General features: G+C 61.5%; 1 protein-coding gene across 1 annotated transcript; it reads left to right on the plus strand.

Moving 5' to 3' along the window:
- Positions 1-1,231: 1,231 nt before the first annotated feature.
- LOC143827939 (calsequestrin-1-like) lies at positions 1,232-20,202 on the plus strand. Its single transcript, XM_077318077.1, has 11 exons — positions 1,232-1,489; positions 4,773-4,857; positions 6,433-6,533; positions 7,047-7,158; positions 10,006-10,079; positions 10,696-10,826; positions 12,392-12,437; positions 13,157-13,211; positions 13,577-13,677; positions 14,226-14,300; positions 19,002-20,202. The coding sequence occupies exons 1-11, from the start codon at positions 1,247-1,249 to the stop codon at positions 19,164-19,166; spliced, it is 1,188 nt and encodes a 395-aa protein (XP_077174192.1). The 5' UTR covers positions 1,232-1,246; the 3' UTR covers positions 19,167-20,202.
- Positions 20,203-24,138: the final 3,936 nt, after the last annotated feature.

Genomic DNA, 24,138 nt, shown 5'->3' on the forward strand with positions numbered 1-24,138 from the left:
CTGGCTGAGGCCATCGGTGTCCAGAATTTGGCAGGGACCACGGGAGTGACGTGGGCTGGCTGGACAGCCGCATGCAGGGTCCGTATGAAGGGCCAAGGCCCACGGCAGACAATGATCTAAGTCTGACCCCCCACCCCCCCACCCCCCGCCAAGTGCACACACCGATCCACATCCATTCTTACCTAACCAGCCTTGTGTAATCCAAGAGCCCTGAAAAATCCACCGACAGGGCTGTACAGCATCTCCCCGCCCTGCCGGCTCTCTAATTACCCTTCCCTCCGCAAAAGCCCATCTTGATTTACCTCCGACTCATCTCCTCTTATTTTTAGCCTGCCCTCCTTCACTTGGAGCCCCCCTTTTTCCACCGGCCTCTTTGCCTGTCCCCCTTTCTTAATAAGGCGATAAGAAAATGCCGTCAAATTTAGGCCATGAGAAGTCAAGGCAGAGAGGACAGCAGGAGGGAGGGGGCTTGGGGGAGAGCTCACGGAGGGGATTTGGGGTCTCCAGAAGAGCAGCCTTCTATCCAGCCCCCACACAAACATACACACAACATGCACACATGCACAAGCACACACATGGGCACGTGTGCAGGCCTCTCCCGCAGCACCCAGTTCCCCAAGGTTTAGGGATCGCAGCTGCCCAGGTCAGGGAGCCCTGTGCCCGCGGCAGCTCTGGATCACCCATATACATATATAGGCAGGGAGCGGAGGGGTGGGGTGTCCGGCAGTGCCAAATGCCTCGGAGAGCGCCAGCCCCCTGGCCCCTGGGCCCTCCCCCTCCAGCTGCTTTTATGGCCGGCCTGTCACTCCCCCCCTTGCTTGTGAAGCATTGCACCCCTTGGCGTGGCTGTCACCACCCCGGAGCAGGGGCCCCCCTCCCCCAGCTCGCCTGGCCTCCTCCTGTGTCAGCAGAGAGCCAAGACGTCCACTCTGGTTCCCTGCCCCACCAGCCACCTTAAAGAGAGGCAGGGAGCAGACGAGGCAGGAGAGAGGGAGGGGAAGAAGAAAGGAAGGAAGGAAGGAAGGAAAGAAGGAAAGAAAGAAAGAAAGAAAGCAAGAAGGAGGGGGAGAAAGAAAAAAGGCGGCGGCAAGAACCAAGAGAGACCATCTTTTGGGGTCCTTTGACCTCTTCGTCCACAGGGGAGGGGGAAGGACCACGGACCACAGGACCACCTCTCCCTCTCTCTCTCTCCCCCTGGGCTCCGGGCACCCCTTCCTTTCCGAAGTCTCCCCGCCGCCGGATCAGGATGAAGGGCCTCCGGCTGGTGCTGGCCGTCCTGCTGCTGGCCGTGGCCGGCCCCCTGGCCCAGGGTGAGGATGGGCTGGATTTCCCGGAATACGACGGCATCGACCGGGTGGTGGACGTCAACGCCAAGAACTACAAGGCCGTCCTCAAGAAGTACGAGGTGCTGGCCCTCCTCTACCACGAGCCCGTCGAGGACAACAAGGCCTCCCAGCGGCAGTTCGAGATGGAGGAGCTGATCCTGGAGGTAAAGCTCACGGGGGCGGCAAGGGCCCCCCAGGGAGGGGAACGCCCGGGAGGATGCCAGCCAGCTCCCTGCGAAGAAGGGAGGCCTCCAGGGCCAGCTGCGCCTCACCAAGCTCCCCCCCCCCCTCACCTGGCTCCAGCCGCAAATTTCCCGATCTGGAGCTGGCAACCTGGTGGCCGGGGGGGGGGGACTGGGCAGGCGTGGAGTGAATGCGACCCCTGTCCCAGCACCAGCCGGCTTTGGGGCCCCAGAAATGAAGCAGAGGAAGTCGAGGGGAGACCTGGGAAGCAGCAGAGACAGGGTTGGGTGGGGGACAAAGGTAGAGGGGACAGGGGTTGGATGCACACTTCTCTTGGATGCTTTAGGATGCTCTGGGCTGATCCTGCGTTGAGCAGGGGGTTGGACTAGATGCCCTGTATGGCCCCTTCCAACTCTAGGATTCTGTGATTCTATAATTTGCAGAGGGGTCTACAGCAGCCGGGTCACTCAGCTGGCTTGTCTGGCCCAGTAGGGCTGCACCTGACCCACCCTGCAGGTGGCTGCAGAACCGGGTGGACTCCACCAGTGCAGCTGCTGCCTGCCTCTTGGGCAAAGAGCAGGAGACAACAGGAAGCCGGAGGGATGGAGGGAGGCCCAGGGGCTGGTGGGATCTGCTCATGTGTGAAAGTGGCCTTGGGGAGGGCAGGGGGAGAGGGTCCCTTCTGCTGCTTCTGGACTGCCCTGCCAGCGCCTAGGTTGCTCTGGGCCAGACTCTGGGCAAAGTAGGCAATGGCAGGGAGGGGGGGTCTGCCCCCATCAGACTGCTGTGCGATGGTGCTAAACCTCCCCCCCCCCCCAGCATAATCTGCAGGGCCTCGTGGTCCCGTCTGACACCCGCCCTGCATGCAGAAGATCCCCAGTTAGGTCCCCGGCCCCTCTGGGGCAGGAAGGACCAAGTGGGGCGGGGGGAAAGGAAAGAGCCATCGCAAGTCCCCCCAGCCAGCCCAGGGCCCAACTGGAGAAGGGCTCTTCAGGAGGATGCCTGCTCCCCTTCCCAGGACTGGTGTGTGTGTCCCACGGCGGGGGGGGGGGGGTCTTGCAGCCTCCCTCCCCCAGCAACTGGCTAGATCAGGCACCTGTAATCGGAGTCTTGCTGGGGCAGGAAAGAGAATCTCACCCTTGCGTCGTCCTTAGAGGCCTGGAATAGTTTCCTTGCCAGTCGGGGGGGTGGGGGGTGGACAGGACAGCATTCCAGCCAGAAGCCCAGGTCTGCGGACCACGTCCTCCCAAGGACTCGACCCTGAGCATGCCGGGCAGACTCCCTGGAGGGAAGTCACACTGCCCCCCCCCCCCCGCCAAGGAGAGGATGAAGGGGCTGGAGTGCTCCAAGGGGGCCAGGGGGGAGGTGGCAAAATTGGAGGGGCCCAGGGTTTCTCCAGCCCCATCCCTCCCCGACCCCCAGCCAGGGCGTCTCTGCTGGGCTTCCTCCTGGTGCCGTCCTTGGGGCCGTCTGGGTTCATTTCCCGCAGTGAAATGTTGTTAAGCTGCCAGGTGACTTCCAGTTGTTAAGCTGCCAGGTGACTTGGGCAGCAGAGATTTCTTTAAAAATCTCCAGACCCACAACTGGACATCCCCCGTTAGGACGGCCAGGAAAGAAACCCTCAGTGAGGCCATAAAATGGGCTGAGCGGCCCCCGGAATATCCCAGAGGCAGAGCGGGGAGGGTCTTGGTGGGACAGAGCCCCCTCCCCTCCCCCCGAGGACGAGGGCTCCCAAAGAGGCCGGCTGGAGCAGGCATCTCAGTGGGCTCTCTGGACAAGCGGGGGGGGGGGGGAGCTGAGGAGGGGCTGTTGCTTCTGCTCCAAGGGGTGCCTTGTGTCCCTGCCGGCCTGCCTGAGCCCTCCTGCCAGCTGAGAGGGGACAGGAAAGGCGGGGGGGGGGGGGTGGCTGCCACCAAACCCTTGCAGTTGGCACATCTGCCCAAGCCTGCCTGCCTGCCTGCCTCCTGAGGCCCTTTTCTGACAGCCTCCCCTTTGGGGACCCAGTGCCTTTCCCAGGTTCTCCTTAGTTGCCAGATGGCGAATCCTCTCCCGTGCCCTGGCCCCAGGGTGCCCCGGTTGGCTGCCCTCGCTCCGAGTACTCCTGGGGGGGGGGCAGGTGGGCCCAGGGATCCGCAGCCTGTCCTGGTCCTTCGGCATGGCTGGTGTGCCTCTGGATGGAGCCCACCGGCTGCTGAGAGCACAATCCCAAGACGGCTTGGGCGTGAAGTCACCTCCACTCCCAAAATATCTGCGGAAGTCTGCTGTTCCCGGTGGGTTGGCAAGAATGGGGGGGGGGGCGCCATTCCAAGACAGGGACTGGACCGCCTTGGACAGCTGCAGCCAGAGGCCCCTGAGCGGCAGCCACCCTCCTCCTGCTCTGAGTGCCAGCAGCGTGTTTGAGGGCACCGGACACCCCTCTCTGGGACCCCCGTTGTTCTTGGGGGTCTCCTCCGGCAGTGCTTCTGCAGGCCGGAGCTCAAATTGCCCCGATGTTCGATAACCTGCTCAGGAAATCCTGGGTGCACAGCCAAGGGTGGGTGGCTGCTGGAGGCCAAAACACACCCCCTTGGACCAGGCCCTGGCTGCATGTGGGCAGCGGGGGAGGGGGGGTGCCTGGGTACAGTAGGGAGCCTGGAGATGCCTATGGCTGATTGGCCCCTGAATTGTGGCTGGGTCTCCACTGAATATGACTCACATGCCTGCCCTCGCCAAGATGCCAGAGCTGGCAGTCGATGGCCCGTGTCAGGCGTCTGGAATTGGATGCCATGTCTCTGGCAGTGTGGGCGGGGGGCTGCTGGTGCTGGGAGATATCGGGGATGGGGTTCGCCCTAAAAGGGATGAGGACAGCCCTCTGCAGCAAAGTTCTGCACTAAGACCCAGCTGGGCCTCCCCACGGCCTCCCGTTTCTTCCTTCTTCTCAAAAGGCCCTGCTGGGTTTGCGTGGCAAAGCCTCACCTCAGGTCCAAGGGTGAGTGCCTCTGACCATGTGCAGATGGCGTTACTTGTACCCCCTAGCCACCAAGCACTAGCCTTGCGGGATCAGGAAAGGTGCAGGAGGCGGTGCCTTTCCTGCCAGCCTGGGCCCCAGTTGCCCCACTTGTCCCAGTTGCCCCAGTTGTCCCAGTTGCCCCAGTTGCCCGCTGCTCTGCCCTCTCCCCCCCCCATGACGCTCTCTGAAAGGGCTGCATTCTCTCTCTCTCTCTCTCCTTCTCTCTCTGTCTCCGTCTCTTCCTCTGGTCTCCGCCGTCTGCATCTTCTTCCTAGTTAGCAGCCCAAGTCCTGGAAGATAAAGGGGTGGGCTTTGGCCTGGTGGATGCCGAGAAGGACGCGGCCGTGGCCAAAAAACTAGGTACCCAGAGCGGGTGGTGAATGCTGGGAGGGAGGCAGGGAGGGAGGGGGGAGGGAGGGAGGGAGGGAAGGGGTGCTGTGGGGAGCCTTCCCCTTGCACAAAAGGCCAAGGAGCAGACAAGCCCATGCTGTGTGGGGGGGGGGAGAGCACTGGGAGGGCTGACAAGGTGCCAGAGTGCCCCCACCCCTCCACCCCACCCACCCCGGCAGGGGCTGAGCAAGGCTGGCAAATCAGCAGGAGACCCGAGACAGGCTGCTGGGTGGCCAGCCTAGTATTACAGCTCCTCTCCAGGCCACAGAGATCAGTTCCCCTGGAGAGAACGGACGCATTGGAGGGGGCACTCTAGGACTCCGTGCCCCACTGATGTACCTGTTCTCCTCAAGTCCCATCCTCCAGTCTCCAGGAGTTCCTCAACAGCCCCCCCCCAACTCCCACTAGGACCCAGGGAGGACTTGGGAGTCCCACCCAGACCAGAGGCCTAGGGTGAAAGGGGGGCACCCACAGGACCGGCAAGAGGGAGCTCTGGAGCCCCAGCCAGGCCCCCTCCGCACGGGACTTGCAAGAGGGAGCTCTGCAGCCCCAGCCAGGCCCCCTCCCCAAGGGACTTGCAAGAGGGAGCTCTGGAGCCCCAGCCAGGCCCCCTCCCCACGGGACTTGCAAGAGTGAGCTCTGGAGCCCCAGCCAGGCCCCCTCCCCACGGGACTTGCAAGAGGGAGCTCTGGAGCCCCAGCCAGGCCCTCTCCCCACAGGACTTGCAAGAGGGAGCTCTGGAGCCCCAGCCAGGCCCCCTCCCCACGGGATTTGCAAGTGAGCTCTGGAGCCCCAGCCAGACCCCCTCCCCACGGGACTTGCAAGAGTGAGTTCTGGAGCCCCAGCCAGGCCCCCTCCCCACGGGACTTGCAAGAGGGAGCTCTGGAGCCCCAGCCAGGCCCCCTCCCCACAAGACTTGCAAAAGGGAGCTCTGGAGCCCTAGCCAGGCCCCCTCCCCACGGGACTTGCAAGAGTGAGCTCTGGAGCCCCAGCCAGGCCCCCTCCCCACGGGACTTGCAAGAGTGAGCTCTGGAGCCCCAGCCAGGCCCCCTCCCCACGGGACTTGCAAGAGTGAGCTCTGCAGCCCCAGCCAGGCCCCCTCCCCACGGGACTTGCAAGAGTGAACTCTGGAGCCCCAGCCAGGCCCCCTCCCCACGGGACTTGTAAGAGGGAGCTCTGGAGCCGCAGCCAGGCCCCCTCCCCACGGGACTTGCAAGAGTGAGCTCTGGAGCCCCAGCCAGGCCCCCTCCCCACGGGACTTGCAAGAGTGAGCTCTGGAACCCCAGCCAGGCCCCCTCCCCACGGGACTTGCAAGAGGGAGCTCTGGAGCCCCAGCCAGGCCCCCTCCCCACAGGACTTGCAAGAGTGAGCTCTGGAGCCCCAGCCAGGCCCCCTCCCCACGGGACTTGCAAGAGTGAGCTCTGGAGCCCCAGCCAGGCCCCCTCCCCACGGGACTTGCAAGAGGGAGCACTGGGGTGCTTTCCAGGGCCTGGTGGGCCTTCTGCTGGCGCCTTAGGCTGTGGCCACCTCCCCCTCCCCCTGCAGGGCTGACCGAGGAAGACAGCGTCTACGTCTTCAAGGAGGACGAGGTAATCGAGTACGATGGAGAGTTCTCAGCCGACACCCTGGTGGAATTCCTGCTGGACGTAAGTGCCCTGGCTGGTGGCTACGTGCCACGTGACCGACTTTTGTATCCCTCCTTCCTTCCTTTCCCTCCTCGCCCTGCAAGGTCTTGCCTAATTGCTCAGGGGAACAGCCAGAGAGATGCCCAGAAGGCTGTGGGCTGAGCCAAATGGCCTCTAAGGGCCCTCCCAGCTCTATGATTTTGACGGGCAGTTGGACATTTGTGGCTCCTGCAGGATCATGGGCGGCTGGGGGCTTCCTCAGCCTTCTCCCCGTCCCTGCCCAAGAAGGCGAGGTGGAAGTATGGCTTCCTGCCCAGTCCCGGCCACGAGGAGCTCCACTTGGGACTCCCAAATGGGGATCCTGCCGCTCTTAATGTCCTCCTGCGCATGCCTTGGCTCTTCCCCCGCCCCACCTCCTTTGTCCTCGGGGCCTCCTCACCAGGCCTTTCCAGCACCCGCGGTGGGCCTCAGGGAAGGGCGCTGGGCGGGGTCCCTCCGGCCTCTGACCGCTCAGCGCTTGGTATTCCCCGGCAGGTGCTGGAGGACCCGGTAGAGTTCATCGAGGGAGATCACGAGCTGGAGGCCTTTGAGAACATAGAAGACGAGCCCAAACTCATCGGCTACTTCAAGAACGAAGACTCCGAACGTACGTGCAGCAGGGCGGGGGGAGGGGGGGCGTGGGGCTGGGCGGCTCGCAGGGGCGACCCCATGAGTGACTCAGATGTGGAATCTGCGGCCCGAGGATGGAGTGAGGGCCACAAGAAGAAACAGCCTGCCAAGGGGATTTATTTATTTTATCAGCTTTTTATACCACCCATCCAAGTAACCCTACCATGGATAATATACAATGGGGCTGATGGGGTTCTCCACATTCAGAAGCACTAAACCTCTGAAGTCCAGAGCCAGGAGGCAACCTCAGGGGAAGGCCTCGGCCTCTCTGCCCTGTGGCTGGCCCTGCAGAGGAACTGGCTGGCCCCTGGGTGAGACGGGAGGCTGGACTGGAGGGACCCTCCCTGGCCTGACCCAGCAGGGCTCTTCCGAGGGTCTTCCCAGGGGAAGGCCTCGGCCTCCCTGCCCTGTGGCTGGCCCTGCAGAGGAACTGGCTGGCCCCTGGGTGAGATGGGAGGCTGGACTGGAGGGACCCTCCCTGGCCTGACCCAGCAGGGTTCTTCCGAGGGTCTTCTCAGGGGAAGGCCTCGGCCTCTCTGCCCTGTGGCTGGCCCTGCAGAGGAACTGGCTGGCCCCTGGGTGAGATGGGAGGCTGGACTGGAGGGACCCTCCCTGGCCTGACCCAGCAGGGCTCTTCTGAGGGTCTTCTCAGGGGAAGGCCTCGGCCCCTCTGCCCTGTGGCTGGCCCTGCAGAGGAACTGGCTGGCTCCTAGGTGAGATGGGAGGCTGGACTGGAGGGACCCTCCCTGGCCTGACCCAGCAGGGCTCTTCTGAGGGTCTCCTCAGGGGAAGGCCTCGGCCTCTCTGCCCTGTGGCTGGCCCTGCAGAGGAACTGGCTGGCCCCTGGGTGAGGCGGGAGGCTGGACTGGAGGGACCCTCCCTGGCCTGACCCAGCAGGGCTCTTCTGAGGGTCTTCTCAGGGGAAGGCCTCGGCCTCTCTGCCCTGTGGCTGGCCCTGCAGGGGAACTGGCTGGCCCCTGGGTGAGACGGGAGGCTGGACTGGAGAGACCCTCCCTGGCCTGACCCCGCAGGGCTCTTCTGAGAGTCTTCTCAGGGGAAGGCCTCGGCCTCTCTGCCCTGTGGCTGGCCCTGCAGGGGAACTGGCTGGCCCCTGGGTGAGACGGGAGGCTGGACTGGGGAGACCCTCCCTGGCCTGACCCAGCAGGGCTCTTCTGAGGGTCTCCTCAGGGGAAGGCCTCGGCCTCTCTGCCCTGTGGCTGGCCCTGCAGAGGAACTGGCTGGCCCCTGGGTGAGACGGGAGGCTGGACTGGAGGGACCCTCCCTGGCCTGACCCAGCAGGGCTCTTCTGAGGGTCTTCTCGGGGGAAGGCCTCGGCCTCTCTGCCCTGTGGCTGGCCCTGCAGAGGAACTGGCTGGCCCCTGGGGGAGACAGGAGGCTGGACTGGAGGGACCCTCCCTGGCCTGACCCAGCAGATCTTCTGAGGGTCTTCTCGGGGGAAGGCCGAGGCCTCTCTGCCCTGTGGCTGGCCCTGCAGAGGAACTGGCTGGCCCCTGGGTGAGGCGGGAGGCTGGACTGGAGGGACCCTCCCTGGCCTGACCCAGCAGGGCTCTTCTGAGGGTCTTCTCAGGGGAAGGCCTCGGCCTCTCTGCCCTGTGGCTGGCCCTGCAGGGGAACTGGCTGGCCCCTGGGTGAGACGGGAGGCTGGACTGGAGGGACCCTCCCTGGCCTGACCCAGCAGGGTTCTTCTGAGGGTCTTCTCGGGGGAAGGCCTCGGCCTCTCTGCCCTGTGGCTGGCCCTGCAGAGGAACTGGCTGGCCCCTGGGGGAGACGGGAGGCTGGACTGGAGGGACCCTCCCTGGCCTGACCCAGCAGGGCTCTTCTGAGGGTCTTCTCGGGGGAAGGCCTCGGCCTCTCTGCCCTGTGGCTGGCCCTGCAGAGGAACTGGCTGGCCCCTGGGTGAGGCGGGAGGCTGGACTGGAGGGACCCTCCCTGGCCTGACCCAGCAGGGCTCTTCTGAGGGTCTTCTCAGGGGAAGGCCTCGGCCTCTCTGCCCTGTGGCTGGCCCTGCAGAGGAACTGGCTGGCCCCTGGGTGAGATGGGAGGCTGGATTGGAGGGACCCTCCCTGGCCTGACCCAGCAGGGCTCCTCTGAGGGTCTTCTCAGGGGAAGGCCTCGCCCTCTCTGCCCCGTGGCTGGCCCTGCAGAGCAACTGGCTGGCCCCTGGGTGAGACGGGAGGCTGGGCTGGAGGGACCCTCCCTGGCCTGACCCAGCAGGGCTCTTCTGAGGGTCTTCTCAGGGGAAGGCCTGGGCCTCTCTGCCCTGTAGCTGGCCCTGCAGAGGAACTGGCTGGCCCCTGGGTGAGACGGGAGGCTGGACTGGAGGGACCCTCCCTGGCCTGACCCAGCAGGGCTCTTCTGATGTTCTTATGCCAGGTGGCTTCTGGGCCACGGAAGAAGACATGTATCAGCCAGCCACCCTCTTCCTCCTGCCCTCTTTCCCACTCCGTATTACGGGCCCAAAACCAGCTTCATGTGCGAGGCCTGTGAGCCAGACTGACAGAGTGTCTCACAGTCACCACTTTCTTTTGGTGACCACCATTCTGGGCACAGAAGGATGGAGCCCCTCCGACTTTGGGGCATGAGCCTGGCTCCCCTTCCCTCATCTTGCTTTCCGCAGACCCTCCACCTCTGTGGCTGTGGAGCTGCCAGTGTCATCCCTTGCTGCCTCTCTTTCCGTGGCATCTCTTTCAGTGGCTGGCTTGGCCCTTCTGGGGCTTCAGCTGGCTGCATTCCTCCCTGAGCTGGGGCTGGTTTTGCAGAGAAGGCGGGGCTGACGTCCTCCTCCTCCTCCCCCCCCCTGCAGATTACAAGGCCTACATAGATGCTGCAGAGGAATTCCACCCCTACATCCCTTTCTTTGCCACCTTTGACAGCAAGGTACGTGGCTGTGTTGGGGGGGGTGAGGAGTTCTGAGTGCCACCGAATCACAGCCGTGGGGGTGTCCGAGGCAAGAGGGGCCAACCTTGTACTCCTGGGGAGGGGAGGGGAGGGGAGGGGAAGGGAGGGGAGGGGAGGGGAGGGGAGGGGAGGGGAGGGGTGGGGCGGGGGTGTCTCCCACCCAAGCACTGACCAGGACCAAGCGTGCTTCCCTTCTGAGCTAGTCTTGGCCTGAGCAGGTCAAGGCGGGAGATGTGGAGGGTCGGCTTGCCCCGGCCTGCCCCTCCCGAGGTCACCCTTCCAAATACTAGCCAGGGCTGCCCACACCCAGCTCGCCAGACCAGCACCTGCCCCTCTTCACCACTACACCACACTGGCCCCAGTTTGGAAGGGGGACTGGCCGAAGGGTGCCCAGGGGGATCCCAGCCTGACACTTTCACCTTTACCCCCCCACACACACACACACACAAACACACACAAACACACACGCACACGCACACACCTTCCCCACTTGGATGGCAGGGGGTCAAGCCCGGGAAGGGGAAGGGGGAGCAGCCCGTTCCTCCCCCTCCTTCCTTAGAGCCCCTCTGCCCCTCCCTCCCTCTCCTCTCCGCAGGTGGCCAAGAAATTGTCTCTCAAACTGAATGAGATCGATTACTACGAGCCCTTCATGGAGGAGCCCGTGACCATCCCAGACAAGCCCAACAGCGAGGAAGAGATCATGCAGTTCCTGGAGGAGCACAAGAGGTGAGGACAGCCGCCCGGGGGGAGGGGGACGGGGGGGGGTGAGCAGGCACGGCTTGAAAAGCTGGAGCCACTTTTTATATCCCACTGCCCGGCCTTCCCTTCTTCTCCCCACAACAGACACGCTGGGAGGGAGGTGGTGCTGAGAGAGCTCTGAAAGGATTGCTCAGTCAGAACAGCACTATCAGGGCTGTGACTGGCCCAAGGTTGCCCAGGTAGCTGCAGGGGGAGGAGGGAGTAAAATGTAGAATTTGCTTCCTGAGGATGTAGCGATGGCCACAGAAGAAGATTCCCGGAAGAGGAGTCTGTCCGTGGCTGCCAGCCGTGCTGATTGAGGGGAGCCTCCAGATTCAGGGGCAGTCTGCTGCTTGTTCTTCTGGTTTCTCCCAGAGGCTGGGAAGCCATAGGGCAGCCGGGTCTGGGGGTATTGGGGGGGGGCGATCTCAGGGAGGGGGGTGAGATTTATTTATTTATTTAATAGCCACCTTTCGACCCGTCAGAACTTAATGCAGCTCACGATGCCAACGAAGCCCACAATGTAAAAACTCCCGTTTGGTCTGCCAAGAAAGGAAATCAGCCAAGCTCAGTCCAAAATGAAGGGGGGGGGGGGCAGGCAGAACTCCCTGGAGAGGTTGTGCCATAATCCCGGAGGGCCACCAACAAGGGGAAGTCTGGGGAGGGGAGGGGAGGGACCTCAGAGAGCCCCCCCCCCCAAAGCTGCCTGTCCAGGAGGCTCCCTCCCAGGGCTCCCTCTCCTCTGTCTCTGGGCAGACCCATTGGCAGGGCAGGGGCGGGGGGCGGGGGGGGCAGTATTATTTTCCCCTTTGTGGCCCAGTCAGCCCAGCGCCATCCCTTCTCCTCCGCCTCCTGGCACGGGCATCGCATGGCATTGGGGCTGGGTTGCCATGGCAGCCCCTCTCCACCACCACCACCACCCCCCCCCCCCTCTGGGCTTGGCCGCTTGTTCCCCTCTGCCACACAATGCTGGGGTCTCATTCCCTCCCCCCCCCCCCCGCGCGCTTTCTGCTGCTGCCTGCCTGCCTGCCCAGAGGGGGCTGCTTCCCAGGCCCCTCCCTAAGATGTCCCCGTGAAACGTCCCTTCCACGTCCCTCTCGGAAGAAGTGGCACGGTGGTGACTCAGCCACACATGGGCAGGGAGGGAGCCCTTATCCGTTCAGCCCCCCCCCCCCCCCAAGCGTGTGGGCGACAAGCTGATGGCCCCCTTCTATGGGGTGCCTGGGACCACCGGGCACAGCTGGAACACCCCCCACCTCACCCCCTCTCCAACCACCTGGGGGCCTGGCCCTACCTCTGGCTGCCCCCCACCCCAGGAGACCCCCGGCCTCAGTCCCTCCTCCAGCTTTATCTCCTGGCCGCGCCCCATGCGCCCCTCCCTGCCTGACCACGGGTCCTGCAGGTTCTCTGGGCCGGCCGCCCACTTACAGGAGGCCTTCCTGGCTCCCTTCACTGGGTGAGGCCGGCAGCGGAAGCCCCTTGCCCAAAAGCAGCCACCTCCCTCCTCTGGGCTTCCTTCTTCAGGTGTCCTTCTCTGTGTCCATTTCTTGCAGGCCAACCCTAAGAAAACTCCAGCCAGACAGCATGTTTGAAACCTGGGTACGTCCATGGGAGGGAAGGAGGGGGCAGTGTGGGCAGGGCCCTGAAAGGTGGGCGGGCAGGTAGCCCACCTGGAAGGAGGCCGGGGAGAGCACAACCCAGAGCCCCTTGTAGGGGTGAGCCAGGGTCCATGGGCCACCTCTCTCACCGTGGAGGGGAGGGGGCAAACCAGAAATCTGCCGTTGCTGGTGGGAAGGGACCCCTGGCAGGGGCAGCGGGACAGTCAGTGGGGGCAGCAGTGACCAGCACCGAAGCTCCCTCTGCCAGACACCTGCCAAGAGCACCTGTCCCCAAATCTCTGATTGGTCTCAAAGGTATTCCTGGAGACGAATCATGCTGTCCTCTGGCAGGCCGGCACAGCTGCTCCCTGCCGGCCCCCGCCTCGCTGACCGCCCTCTCGTCCCGCTCTCTCCGGCCGCAGACATTGTGCCCCCTGGGATGCACTGTCAGCCCCAGGCCATTGGGGCCCCTTGCCCTGGGGCTCAGCCCCACAGCACATAGATGTACCTGAAGGACGACAAGATCTGGGTGGAGAGTTGGGCACCACTTCCTGCTGAGGCAGGTCCAGCCCTGCAGGGGAGGCATTCTGTGTCAGTCCCTCCTCTGATTCCTGGACCCCCTGGCACCATCTGGGTGCCTCCCTGCCCCCCCCCCCAGGCCTCTGCCCCCTGTCTGGAGGGTGACCACTCACCCCCTCCCCCCTTGACTCTCCCCTCCAGGAAGACGACATCGATGGCATCCACATCGTGGCCTTCGCGGAGGAAGACGACCCCGGTAAGTGGCCCCAGGCCAGCGCTCTGGTGGCCTCAGGCCACGGGGGGAGGGGTTGACCCCCCTCCCTCCCTCCCTCTAGCTCCCTCCCTCGCCTGTTTGACCACTGGCATTGACTTTTGCTTCTCACGGATTAAGGCAACGTTGTCCCAGAGAGGCACATGCAGGACATGTGTCCAGGGCTCTGCCTGGCATCAGCTCTCCCACTGGAGGGCCATAGAAATCTTGGGGACGGTCACCCCCCTCCCCCGGGGCTAGCCGAGCGGGAGTCCTGCTGGCTGGAGAGGAGAAAGCCGGCCTCCTTGTGGGGTGCCCTGCCGGCCCCCGCCTCGCTGACCCCCCTCTCCTCCCGCCCTCTCCGGCCGCAGACGGCTACGAGTTCCTGGAGATCTTGAAGGATGTGGCCCAAGACAACACGGACAACCCTGACCTGAGTATCATCTGGATCGACCCCGAGGACTTCCCTCTGGTGAGGAGCCCCCGTGGGCTTGGGAGGGAGGCTGGGGGGCGTGGGGGACCATGCCCCCCCTCCGAGAGCGGCCCCGGATCCCCTCCCGGCTCCCACCCAAGGCTTTATTCGGGTTAGACCCGGTGATGGGGCCAAGTGGGCCGTTCCCCTCTCTGGCTTCCTCCTGCAGGGAGCTGCGCTGCCCACCCACGGCAGGGCTGATTTTAAAACCTTGCCCCCCTGTGTGGCTGAGTCTCACGCAGAAAAGCCAAAGTGAGTCTGAGGAGGGGCATTTGGGGAAAGCCATAAAAGCTAAAGAATAACCCAGTGGTTTCCTCTCCCCCATGGGGCCAGCTCCATGGGGTGCGGGGGGGGGGGTGGTTGTTTTGCTGCCCACGGAAAGAGAAGCTGAGGCTCGACAAGACTATTTCTAGAGGCATTCCAGTGCCCACCTGGCCCCTGCTGACCCCTGTCCCTGTCCTGGGGAATGGCGGGAAGGGAGGGGGCCTGCCTGCAGGCAGGGCGCTCAGTCCTCCCCCTTCTCCCCCTCCTCCTTCTGCTCTCAACAGCTGATCCCCTACTGGGAGAAGACTTTCGACATTGACCTGAACCGGCCTCAGATTGGGGTTGTCAATGTAACGGACGTGAGTACCCACCGTGCTCTGGGGCACAAGGGGGGCAGGGAAATGGCCGCCACTCGCCCTGCCTGCACTCCTGTGCCACAAGGGGCCACTGGAGAGGTGCCGGGGGGAGGGGAGTCGCTTTGAATTTCTGCATCGTGCAGAGGGCTAGACTAGATGGCCCGTGGGTTCCCTTCCAGCACCATCTGCCCAGGTTCTTTGGCCGGCCGGGCAGCCTCCTACCCCCCAAGGCAGAGCCCAGGCCCTGAAGGCTGCTTTTAAGGCCCGCCTTTCTGATGAGGAGATGTTGGGATTCCGCCACCCCCAACCCCGAAACCACCTACAAGCGGCAGTCCAAGCCGGACTTCCTTCCAAACAAATGGGCCCAGTTGTGTTCTGCAAGAACTCCATACACATATCTTGCTCGGCAATGGACTCTTGCGGCTTCCGACACAACCCTGCCTGAACAGCTACGTTTGCCCCCAGAGAAGCCCCAGGTTCCTTTCTCTCCTGAGAGGGGGGAGGGGGTCTAAGCCGACGGGGACAGGCTGTGGCTCAGGGGCAGAGCCTCTGCTGGGCAGGCAGGAGGTCCCCGGTTCAATCCCAGGCAGCATCTCCAGCTGAAAGGACCAGGCAGGAGGGGATGGGGAAGACCTTTCTCTGCCTGAGACCCTGGAGAGCCCTGGGGAGGGGCCAGAGCTCAGGGGCAGAGCCTCTGCTGGGCAGGCAGGAGGTCCCCGGTTCAATCCCAGGCAGCATCTCCAGCTGAAAGGACCAGGCAGGAGGGGATGGGGAAGACCTTTCTCTGCCTGAGACCCTGGAGAGCCCTGGGGAGGGGGCCAGAGCTCAGGGACAGAGACTCTGCTGAGCAGGCAGGAGGTCCCCGGTTCAATCCCAGGCAGCATCTCCAGCTGAAAGGACCAGGCAGGAGGGGATGGGGAAGGCCTTTCTCTGCCTGAGACCCTGGAGAGCCCTGGGGAGGGGCCAGAGCTCAGGGGCAGAGCCTCTGCTTGGCAGGCAGGAGGTCCCCGGTTCAATCCCAGGCAGCATCTCCAGCTGAAAGGACCACGCAGGAGGGGATGGGGAAGACCTTTCTCTGCCTGACACCATGGAGAGCCCTGGGGAGGGGCCAGAGCTCAGGGGCAGAGCCTCTGCTGGGCAGGCAGGAGGTCCCCGGTTCAATCCCAGGCAGCATCTCCAGCTGAAAGGACCAGGCAGGAGGGGATGGGGAAGACCTTTCTCTGCCTGAGACCCTGGAGAGCCCTGGGGAGGGGCCAGAGCTCAGGGGCAGAGCCTCTGCTGGGCAGGCAGGAGGTCCCCGGTTCAATCCCAGGCAGCATCTCCAGCTGAAAGGACCAGGCAGGAGGGGATGGGGAAGACCTTTCTCTGCCTGAGACCCTGGAGAACCCTGGGGAGGGGCCAGAGCTCAGGGGCAGAGCCTCTGCTGGGCAGGCAGGAGGGCCCCGGTTCAATCCCAGGCAGCATCTCCAGCTGAAAGGACCAGGCAGGAGGGGATGGGGAAGACCTTTCTCTGCTGAGACCCTGGAGAGCCCTGGGGAGGGGCCAGAGCTCAGGGGCAGAGCCTCTGCTGGGCAGGCAGGAGGTCCCCGGTTCAATCCCAGGCAGCATCTCCAGCTGAAAGGACCAGGCAGGAGGGGATGGGGAAGACCTTTCTCTGCTGAGACCCTGGAGAGCCCTGGGGAGGGGCCAGAGCTCAGGGGCAGAGCCTCTGCTGGGCAGGCAGGAGGTCCCCGGTTCGATCCCAGGCAGCATCTCCGCTTAAAAAGGACCAGGCCGGAGGGGATGGGGAAGACCTTTCTCTGCCTGAGACCCTGGAGAGCCCTGGGGAGGGGCCAGAGCCTCTGCTGGGCAGGCAGGAGGTCCCTGGTTCAATCCCAGGCAGCATCTCCAGCTGAAAGGACCAGGCAGGAGGGGATGGGGAAGACCTTTCCCTGCCTGAGACCCTGGAGAGCCCTGGGGAGGGGCCAGAGCTCAGGGGCAGAGCCTCTGCTGGGCAGGCAGGAGGTCCCCGGTTCAATCCCAGGCAGCATCTCCAGCTGAAAGGACCAGGCAGGAGGGGATGGGGAAGACCTTTCCCTGCCTGAGACACTGGAGAGCCCTGGGGAGGGGCCAGAGCTCAGGGGCAGAGCCTCTGCTGGGCAGGCAGGAGGTCCCCGGTTCAATCCCAGGCAGCATCTCCAGCTGAAAGGACCAGGCAGGAGGGGATGGGGAAGACCTTTCTCTGCCTGAGACCCTGGAGAGCCCTGGGGAGGGGCCAGAGCTCAGGGGCAGAGCCTCTGCTGGGCAGGCAGGAGGTCCCCGGTTCAATCCCAGGCAGCATCTCCAGCTGAAAGGACCAGGCAGGAGGGGATGGGGAAGACCTTTCTCTGCCTGAGACCCTGGAGAGCCCTGGGGAGGGGCCAGAGCTCAGGGGCAGAGCCTCTGCTGGGCAGGCAGGAGGTCCCTGGTTCAATCCCAGGCAGCATCTCCAGCTGAAAGGACCAGGCAGGAGGGGATGGGGAAGACCTTTCTCTGCCTGAGACCCTGGAGAGCCCTGGGGAGGGGCCAGAGCTCAGGGGCAGAGCCTCTGCTGGGCAGGCAGGAGGTCCCCGGTTCAATCCCAGGCAGCATCTCCAGCTGAAAGGACCAGGCAGGAGGGGATGGGGAAGACCTTTCTCTGCCTGAGACCCTGGAGAGCCCTGGGGAGGGGCCCAAGCTCAGGGGCAGAGCCTCTGCTGGGCAGGCAGGAGGTCCCCGGTTCAATCCCAGGCAGCATCTCCAGCTGAAAGGACCAGGCAGGAGGGAATGGGGAAGACCTTTCTCTGCCTGAGACCCTGGAGAGCCCTGGGGAGGGGCCAGAGCTCAGGGGCAGAGCCTCTGCTTGGCAGGCAGGAGGTCCCCGGTTCAATCCCAGGCAGCATCTCCAGCTGAAAGGACCAGGCAGGAGGGGATGGGGAAGACCTTTCTCTGCCTGAGACCCTAGAGAGCCCTGGGGAGGGGCCAGAGCTCAGGGGCAGAGCCTCTGCTTGGCAGGCAGGAGGTCCCCGGTTCAATCCCAGGCAGCATCTCCAGCTGAAAGGACCAGGCAGGAGGGGATGGGGAAGGCCTTTCTCTGCCTGAGACCCTGGAGAGCCCTGGGGAAGGGCCAGAGCTCAGGGGCAGAGCCTCTGCTGGGCAGGCAGGAGGTCCCCGGTTCAATCCCAGGCAGCATCTCCAGCTGAAAGGACCAGGCGGGAGGGGATGGGGAAGGCCTTTCTCTGCCTGAGACCCTGGAGAGCCCTGGGGAAGGGCCAGAGCTCAGGGGCAGAGCCTCTGCTGGGCAGGCAGGAGGTCCCCGGTTCAATCCCAGGCAGCATCTCCAGCTGAAAGGACCAGGCAGGAGGGGATGGGGAAGACCTTTCTCTGCCTGAGACCCTGGAGAGCCCTAGGGAGGGGCCAGAGCTCAGGGGCAGAGCCTCTGCTGGGCAGGCAGGAGGTCCCCGGTTCAATCCCAGGCAGCATCTCCAGCTGAAAGGACCAGGCAGGAGGGGATGGGGAAGACCTTTCTCTGCCTGAGACCCTGGAGAGCCCTAGGGAGGGGCCAGAGCTCAGGGGCAGAGCCTCTGCTGGGCAGGCAGGAGGTCCCCGGTTCAATCCCAGGCAGCATCTCCAGCTGAAAGGACCAGGCAGGAGGGGATGGGGAAGACCTTTCTCTGCCTGAGACCCTGGAGAGCCCTGGGGAGGGGCCAGAGCTCAGGGGCAGAGCCTCTGCTGGGCAGGCAGGAGGTCCCCGGTTCAATCCCAGGCAGCCTCTCCAGCTGAAAGGACCAGGCAGGAGGGGATGGGGAAGACCTTTCTCTGCCTGAGACCCTGGAGAGCCCTGGGGAGGGGCCAGAGCTCAGGGGCAGAGCCTCTGCTGGGCAGGCAGGAGGTCCCCGGTTCAATCCCAGGCAGCATCTCCAGCTGAAAGGACCAGGCAGGAGGGGATGGGGAAGACCTTTCTCTGCCTGAGACCCTGGAGAGCCATGGGGAGGGGCCAGAGCTCAGGGGCAGAGCCTCTGCTGGGCAGGCAGGAGGGCCCCGGTTCAATCCCAGGCAGCATCTCCAGCTGAAAGGACCAGGCAGGAGGGGATGGGGAAGGCCTTTCTCTGCCTGAGACCCTGGAGAGCCCTGGGGAGGGGCCAGAGCTCAGGGGCAGAGCCTCTGCTGGGCAGGCAGGAGGTCCCCGGTTCAATCCCAGGCAGCATCTCCAGCTGAAAGGACCAGGCAGGAGGGGATGGGGAAGACCTTTCTCTGCCTGAGACCCTGGAGAGCCCTGGGGGGGAGGGCAGAGCTCAGGGGCAGAGCCTCTGCTGGGCAGGCAGGAGGTCCCCGGTTCAATCCCAGGCAGCATCTCCAGCTGAAAGGACCAGGCAGGAGGGGAGGGGGAAGACCTTTCTCTGCCTGAGACCCTGGAGAGCCCTGGGGAGGGGCCAGAGCTCAGGGGCAGAGCCTCTGCTGGGCCGGCAGGAGGTCCCCGGTTCAATCCCAGGCAGCATCTCCAGCTGAAAGGACCAGGCAGGAGGGGATGGGGAAGACCTTTCTCTGCCTGAGACCCTGGAGAGCCCTGGGGAGGGGCCAGAGCTCAGGGGCAGAGCCTCTGCTGGGCAGGCAGGAGGTCCCCGGTTCAATCCCCATCAGAGGGGCATCAAGCCAAGGCCCCTCCCTCCACCTCCCCTGCTCACTGTAGCAACACCCTCCCTGCAGGCCGACAGCATCTGGCTGGAGATGGACGATGAGGACGACCTGCCCTCGGCCGATGAGCTTGAGGACTGGATTGAGGACGTGCTGGAGGGAGAGATCAACACAGAGGACGACGACGACGACGATGATGACGACGACGATGATGATGATGACGACGACGATGATTAAAAGCGGCCGCCGGCAGCTGCTGGCCCCGGAGAAGGCCCTGCCTGGGGTCCCCCCTGTGTCATCCCTCCCCCTCCCGAGTGTCACACAGGCGGCCACCACAGCAGCAGGGTGCTCAGCCCACTCATGGCGGCCGAGCGCCACCAGCCCTGAACAAGAACGTCTTTTTATATTGATCCCCTTTAAGGCAAAGATCCCCACCGTGTCCTGGGCACCCCATTCCACACCTTCCCCCCAAGGAGGGAGAATCAGGCCCCGTAAAGGGCCTCTTCCCCCTCCCCCAGCCCCTCCCCGCCTGGCCTGGCCTGGCCAGCTCCTGCCGGGCTCCTGTCCTGAGGGGCATGGAGGAAAGCCAGAGGCCTTCCCCAGGACGGAGCCCGGCAGCTAGCCAGACCTTTCTGGGCCACAGGAAGCACCGTGCCCCGTCCCCAGCACTGCCCGGCAGGAAGGCACCCTGGCCCAAAGCCATGGGGGGGGGCTTTCCCCCCCATGACCCTGCTGGGGGCTTCGGGGGTGGGGGGGGTCCCCTACACAGGGCTTTGATGGGATATGCCTCCACACGAGGCTTCTCTGGTTGGCTGTGCAGAGGAGGGGTTTCCCCCCCAGCCCTTCTCACTGCCCCTCCTCCCTCCCAGGTGTGCCAGGCTGCTCTCCGTCCCTAAAGGGCAGCAGCCCCAGGCAGGCAGAGCTCTTTTGGCAGGCTCTTGCTTGAGGAGAAGGGTCCACACATCGGCCTCAGAGGGTCTCCTGGGTCTCCCTGCCCCTTTCCATCTTCACCCCACCCAAGAAGGGCCTTCTCAGCCAACCCCCGCCAGCTTCTCTGCCTCAGCCAAGCCACCTGCTGTCCCGGGGAGGGAACGGAGCGCTGCCCTGGGTGTGGGGTGCAGACCTTCCTGTGGCTAGCCTTTCCATCATGCCCCTGACGAGAGACGGGGAGGGAAGGAACAGTACCTGGTGGCAGGACAATGTACAATTTGTATATTTTCAAACAACAACTTTGTACAGATCAACCACGGTGATTAAAAAGAGTCAAACCACAGTACAGGAGAGGATGTGGTGCTTTCCCTTCATTGGGGGAGGGGCCATGGCTCAGTGCAAGAGCCTCTGCTTGGCACACAGGGGGTCCCAGGCTCAGTCCCAGGTAGCATCGCCAGCCCAACGGCCCAGGCAGGAGGGGATGGGAGAAGGACTTCCCTGGAGCAAGCGGGGTTAGATTCAGTGGTAAGGCCCATCTTCAGAACAGAATCTTTCTTGAAAGCTGAAACGGGAGCACTCCAGGAGGGCTGCTTTTATTTATTAGATTTTTATACAGCTCAGGACGGTTCACATAAAACATTGCAGGGGTCAGAGATAGAACAGCCTAAATGGCGTTCTCACTGTTATAATAACTTGCTAAGGGCTAAGTGGGCGGAGAGTGGGCATGGCCTGTCAGAGGCAGGGCCCAATCGGGATGCACAAAGAGCATCCCGATTGGGCCCTGCCTCAGACAGGTCATGCCAACTCAGGACTTTGGCCCAGTCATTGGGCCAAAGTTCTGACGGGGCCCGCCCAGCCAGGGGCAATCTGGAGACATCACTGCCAGTTTTCCCCTGTCCACCGCAGGGAGAGGAGATTGGTACGGCTGCCGAGGGGCATGAGAACAGAGGCTTCGACATGCTGTGCCAGTCCTTTTCACCCCAAGGCTGTCCTAATTGTCATGTCCAACAACTTCCCTCCCTTTGGCTCAGACCACTGATAGAGCTAGCAGGAGGCTGGTCAATGCTCTCCCTCCCCCCTCCCTTCAGGCCTGCTGCGAAAGAGCCTCTGACAACCCCTGACTGAGGGGAGGGAGGTGTTTCTGAGAGCAATGCAGGAGAATCTGAGGGCATGAGTGTGGGCATTTCTTTTTGGGGGAGGGCTTTTCCCTTCTGCCAAACATTTGGCTGACAGGGAGGCCACAGAAAAGCCCCTTCTCACTTAAAAGACTGCTCTGGCCGGCCTCGCTGCTAGAAGTTAAACATAGCCAAGCCATGTATATTTCTTCTTCACAACTCTCTGCAGATTTGGGGTCTACTGCACGGCATTATTCTGCAGATGAAACTGGATGCTGTTGTGGGGGTTCTTTTGTCTCCTGTTTCATCTGCACAACAACTCTGTGCAGTAGGCCTCAAGTCTTTCAACTCAACAACCTGTGTGGGAAGCATTAAATGTTTCTTCTCTAACACAAACCTGTCCAAAGTAGTCGTTTCTGCCTGGGGAGCAGATCTTTGTACTCTGCAGATGAGCTGTAATTCCAGGAGCTATCCAGGCCCCACCTGGAGGTTGGGTAATCCTGGGTTGGAAATATTCCTGGAGGTTCGGAGGTGGGACTTCAAAAACGTACAATGCCTCAGAGTCCAGCGTTCAAAGGAGCCATTTTTGCCTGCAGAGCTGATCATTATAATCTAGAGATGAGCAGCGATCTAGAGACTATGGTAGAGGCTTGCAGACTATGGTTAGGGTGGAGTGGTACAGGTGTGTCCCTCCTGGGCTTTGGGCTATGGCCAGCCCTTATCAGTAACTTTTTGTATTCTGGGGCACAGACAGACCAGCATCAGTCCTGTGAGTCTGGAAAGTGTGGGAAGATCTAAATAAAGAATATTTACAGCATGAAATTGTAAATAGTGAACAAGTAAATGGCTGGAGAGACATGGGAACTAAAGTGACGTTTTTCAAGCTTGGCTTGGCTAATAAAAATACAGTATAAAAAACCTTACTAAGGTCAAGATTGCTGTGCACAGAGAGACCTCTTCTTAGGGTTGCCAGCTTCCATGTGAGGCTCTCTATCCCACCTCCCTCACAGGGAGTCTGCTATGGGGAGAGGAAGGGATTTGATTGGAAACTGCTTTGAGACACTGAGGCCTGCTGGGTCACTGCGGCTCATTTCCAGTTCTCTCAGACCTCTCACAGCCTCATATACCTCACAGGTTGTCTATTGTGGGGAGACAAAGGGAAAAAGGGTTGGAAAATCGCTTTGAGACTCGTTTGGGTAGTAAACAAGAGGGTACAAAATCCAGTTCTTCTTCTAAGGAGCAGCAGTGAAAGAAGCATGTTGGCAAATAACATTTTATCAACAGTGAAAAAATGGAGACAGAAGGAGTAGGGTGGACACCTGTGTACTGTGACTGCCCCATGTGGATTAGGGGAGGGGGACATTTTGGTATCTGTGGCCTAATTCACACAAGAAGGAAAATAAGGTTGAACACAGACTGGGAGGAATTGGTGGCCATGAAATTTTCCCTAAGAAGAGTGATTTTCATAGAATCATAGAGTTGGAAGGGGCCATACAGGCCATCTAGTCCAACCCCCTGCTCAACGCAGGATCAGCCCTAAGCATCCTAAAGCATCCAAGAAAAGTGTGCATCCAACCTTTGCTTGAAGACTGCCAGTGAGGGGGAGCTCACCACCTCCTTAGGCAGCCTATTCCACTGCTGAACTACTCTGACTGTGAAAATTTTTTCCTGATATCTAGCCTATATCGTTGTACTTGTAGTTTAAACCCATTACTGCATGTCCTTTGCAGCCAGCAGAAACAGCATCCTGCCCTCCTCCAAGTGACAACCTTTCAAATACTTAAAGAGGGCTATCATGTCCCCTCTCAACCTCCTTTTCTCCAGGCTGAACATTCCCAAGTCCCTCAACCTATCTTCATAGGGCTTGGTCCCTTGGCCCTAGATCATTCTCGTCGCTCTCCTCTGTACCCTTTCAATTTTATCGACGTCCTTCTTGAAGTGAGGCCTCCAGAACTGCACACAGTACTCCCAGTGTGGTCTGACCAGTGCCGTATACAATGGGACTATGACATCTTGTGATTGTGATGTGATGCCCCTGTTGATACAGTCCAAAATGGCATTCGCCTTTTTTACCGCTGCATCACACTGCCTGCTCATGTTTAGTTTACAATCCACAAGTACCCCAAGGTCTCGTTCACACACAGTGTTACCTAGAAGCGTATCCCCCATCCAGTAGGCATGCTTTTCCTTTTTCTGATCCAGATGCAGAACTTTACACTTATCTTTATTAAATTGCATCTTGTTCTCATTTGCCCATTTTTCCATTGTGTTCAGATCTCGTTGAACTCTGTCTCTAACTTCCGGAGTATTTGCCAGTCCTCCCAATTTGGTATCATCTGCAAACTTGATGAGTAGTCCCTCCATCCCCTCATCTAGATCATTAATAAATATGTTAAAAAGTACCGGGCCGAGCACCAAGCCCTGAGGTACCCCGCTACTCACCTCTCTCCAGTCCGATGAAACACTATTGACAACAACTCTTTGAGTGCGGTTCTCTAACCAATTCCCTATCCACTTAACTATCTGAACATCCAGATTGCAGTCCTTAAACTTATCCATCAGAACATCATGGGGAACCTTGTCAAAAGCTTTACTAAAATCCAAGTAAATGACATCAACCGAATTTCCACGATCCAGCAAACATGCTACTTGGTCAAAAAAGGAAACCAGGTTGGTCTGGCAGGACCTGTTGGAGACAAATCCATGCTGACTTCTTTGGATCACCAAATTGTCCTCCAGATGTTTGCAGATCGCTCCCTTTAATATCTGCTCCATAATCTTCCCCACAACAGAGGTCAAACTCACTGGTCTGTAGTTTCCCGGATCATCCTTCCTCCCTTTTTTGAAGATCAGAATAACGTTTGCTCTCTTCCAGTCCTCAGTGACATCTCCAGTCCTTAAAGAGGTCCCGAAGATGATGGACAAGGGCTGTGCAAATTCCCTGGAAAGTTCTTTGAGTACTCTCAGGTGCATTTCATCCGGACCAGGGGATTTGAACTCATCCAGTGCAGCTAAATGCCTCTCGACAACCTCTCTATCCATGTCAACGTGCCACCCAGACACTGTCCTTTGGCTATGGCCATCTCTAGATGTGCCTAAACACTTTGACCTTTGGGAAAAAACAGATGTAAAATAGGCACTAAGCCTTTCTGCTTTCTCTGCAT

The sequence above is a fragment of the Paroedura picta genome, chromosome 1 (genome assembly GCF_049243985.1).
Source record: "Paroedura picta isolate Pp20150507F chromosome 1, Ppicta_v3.0, whole genome shotgun sequence".
Lineage (NCBI taxonomy): Eukaryota > Metazoa > Chordata > Lepidosauria > Squamata > Gekkonidae > Paroedura > Paroedura picta.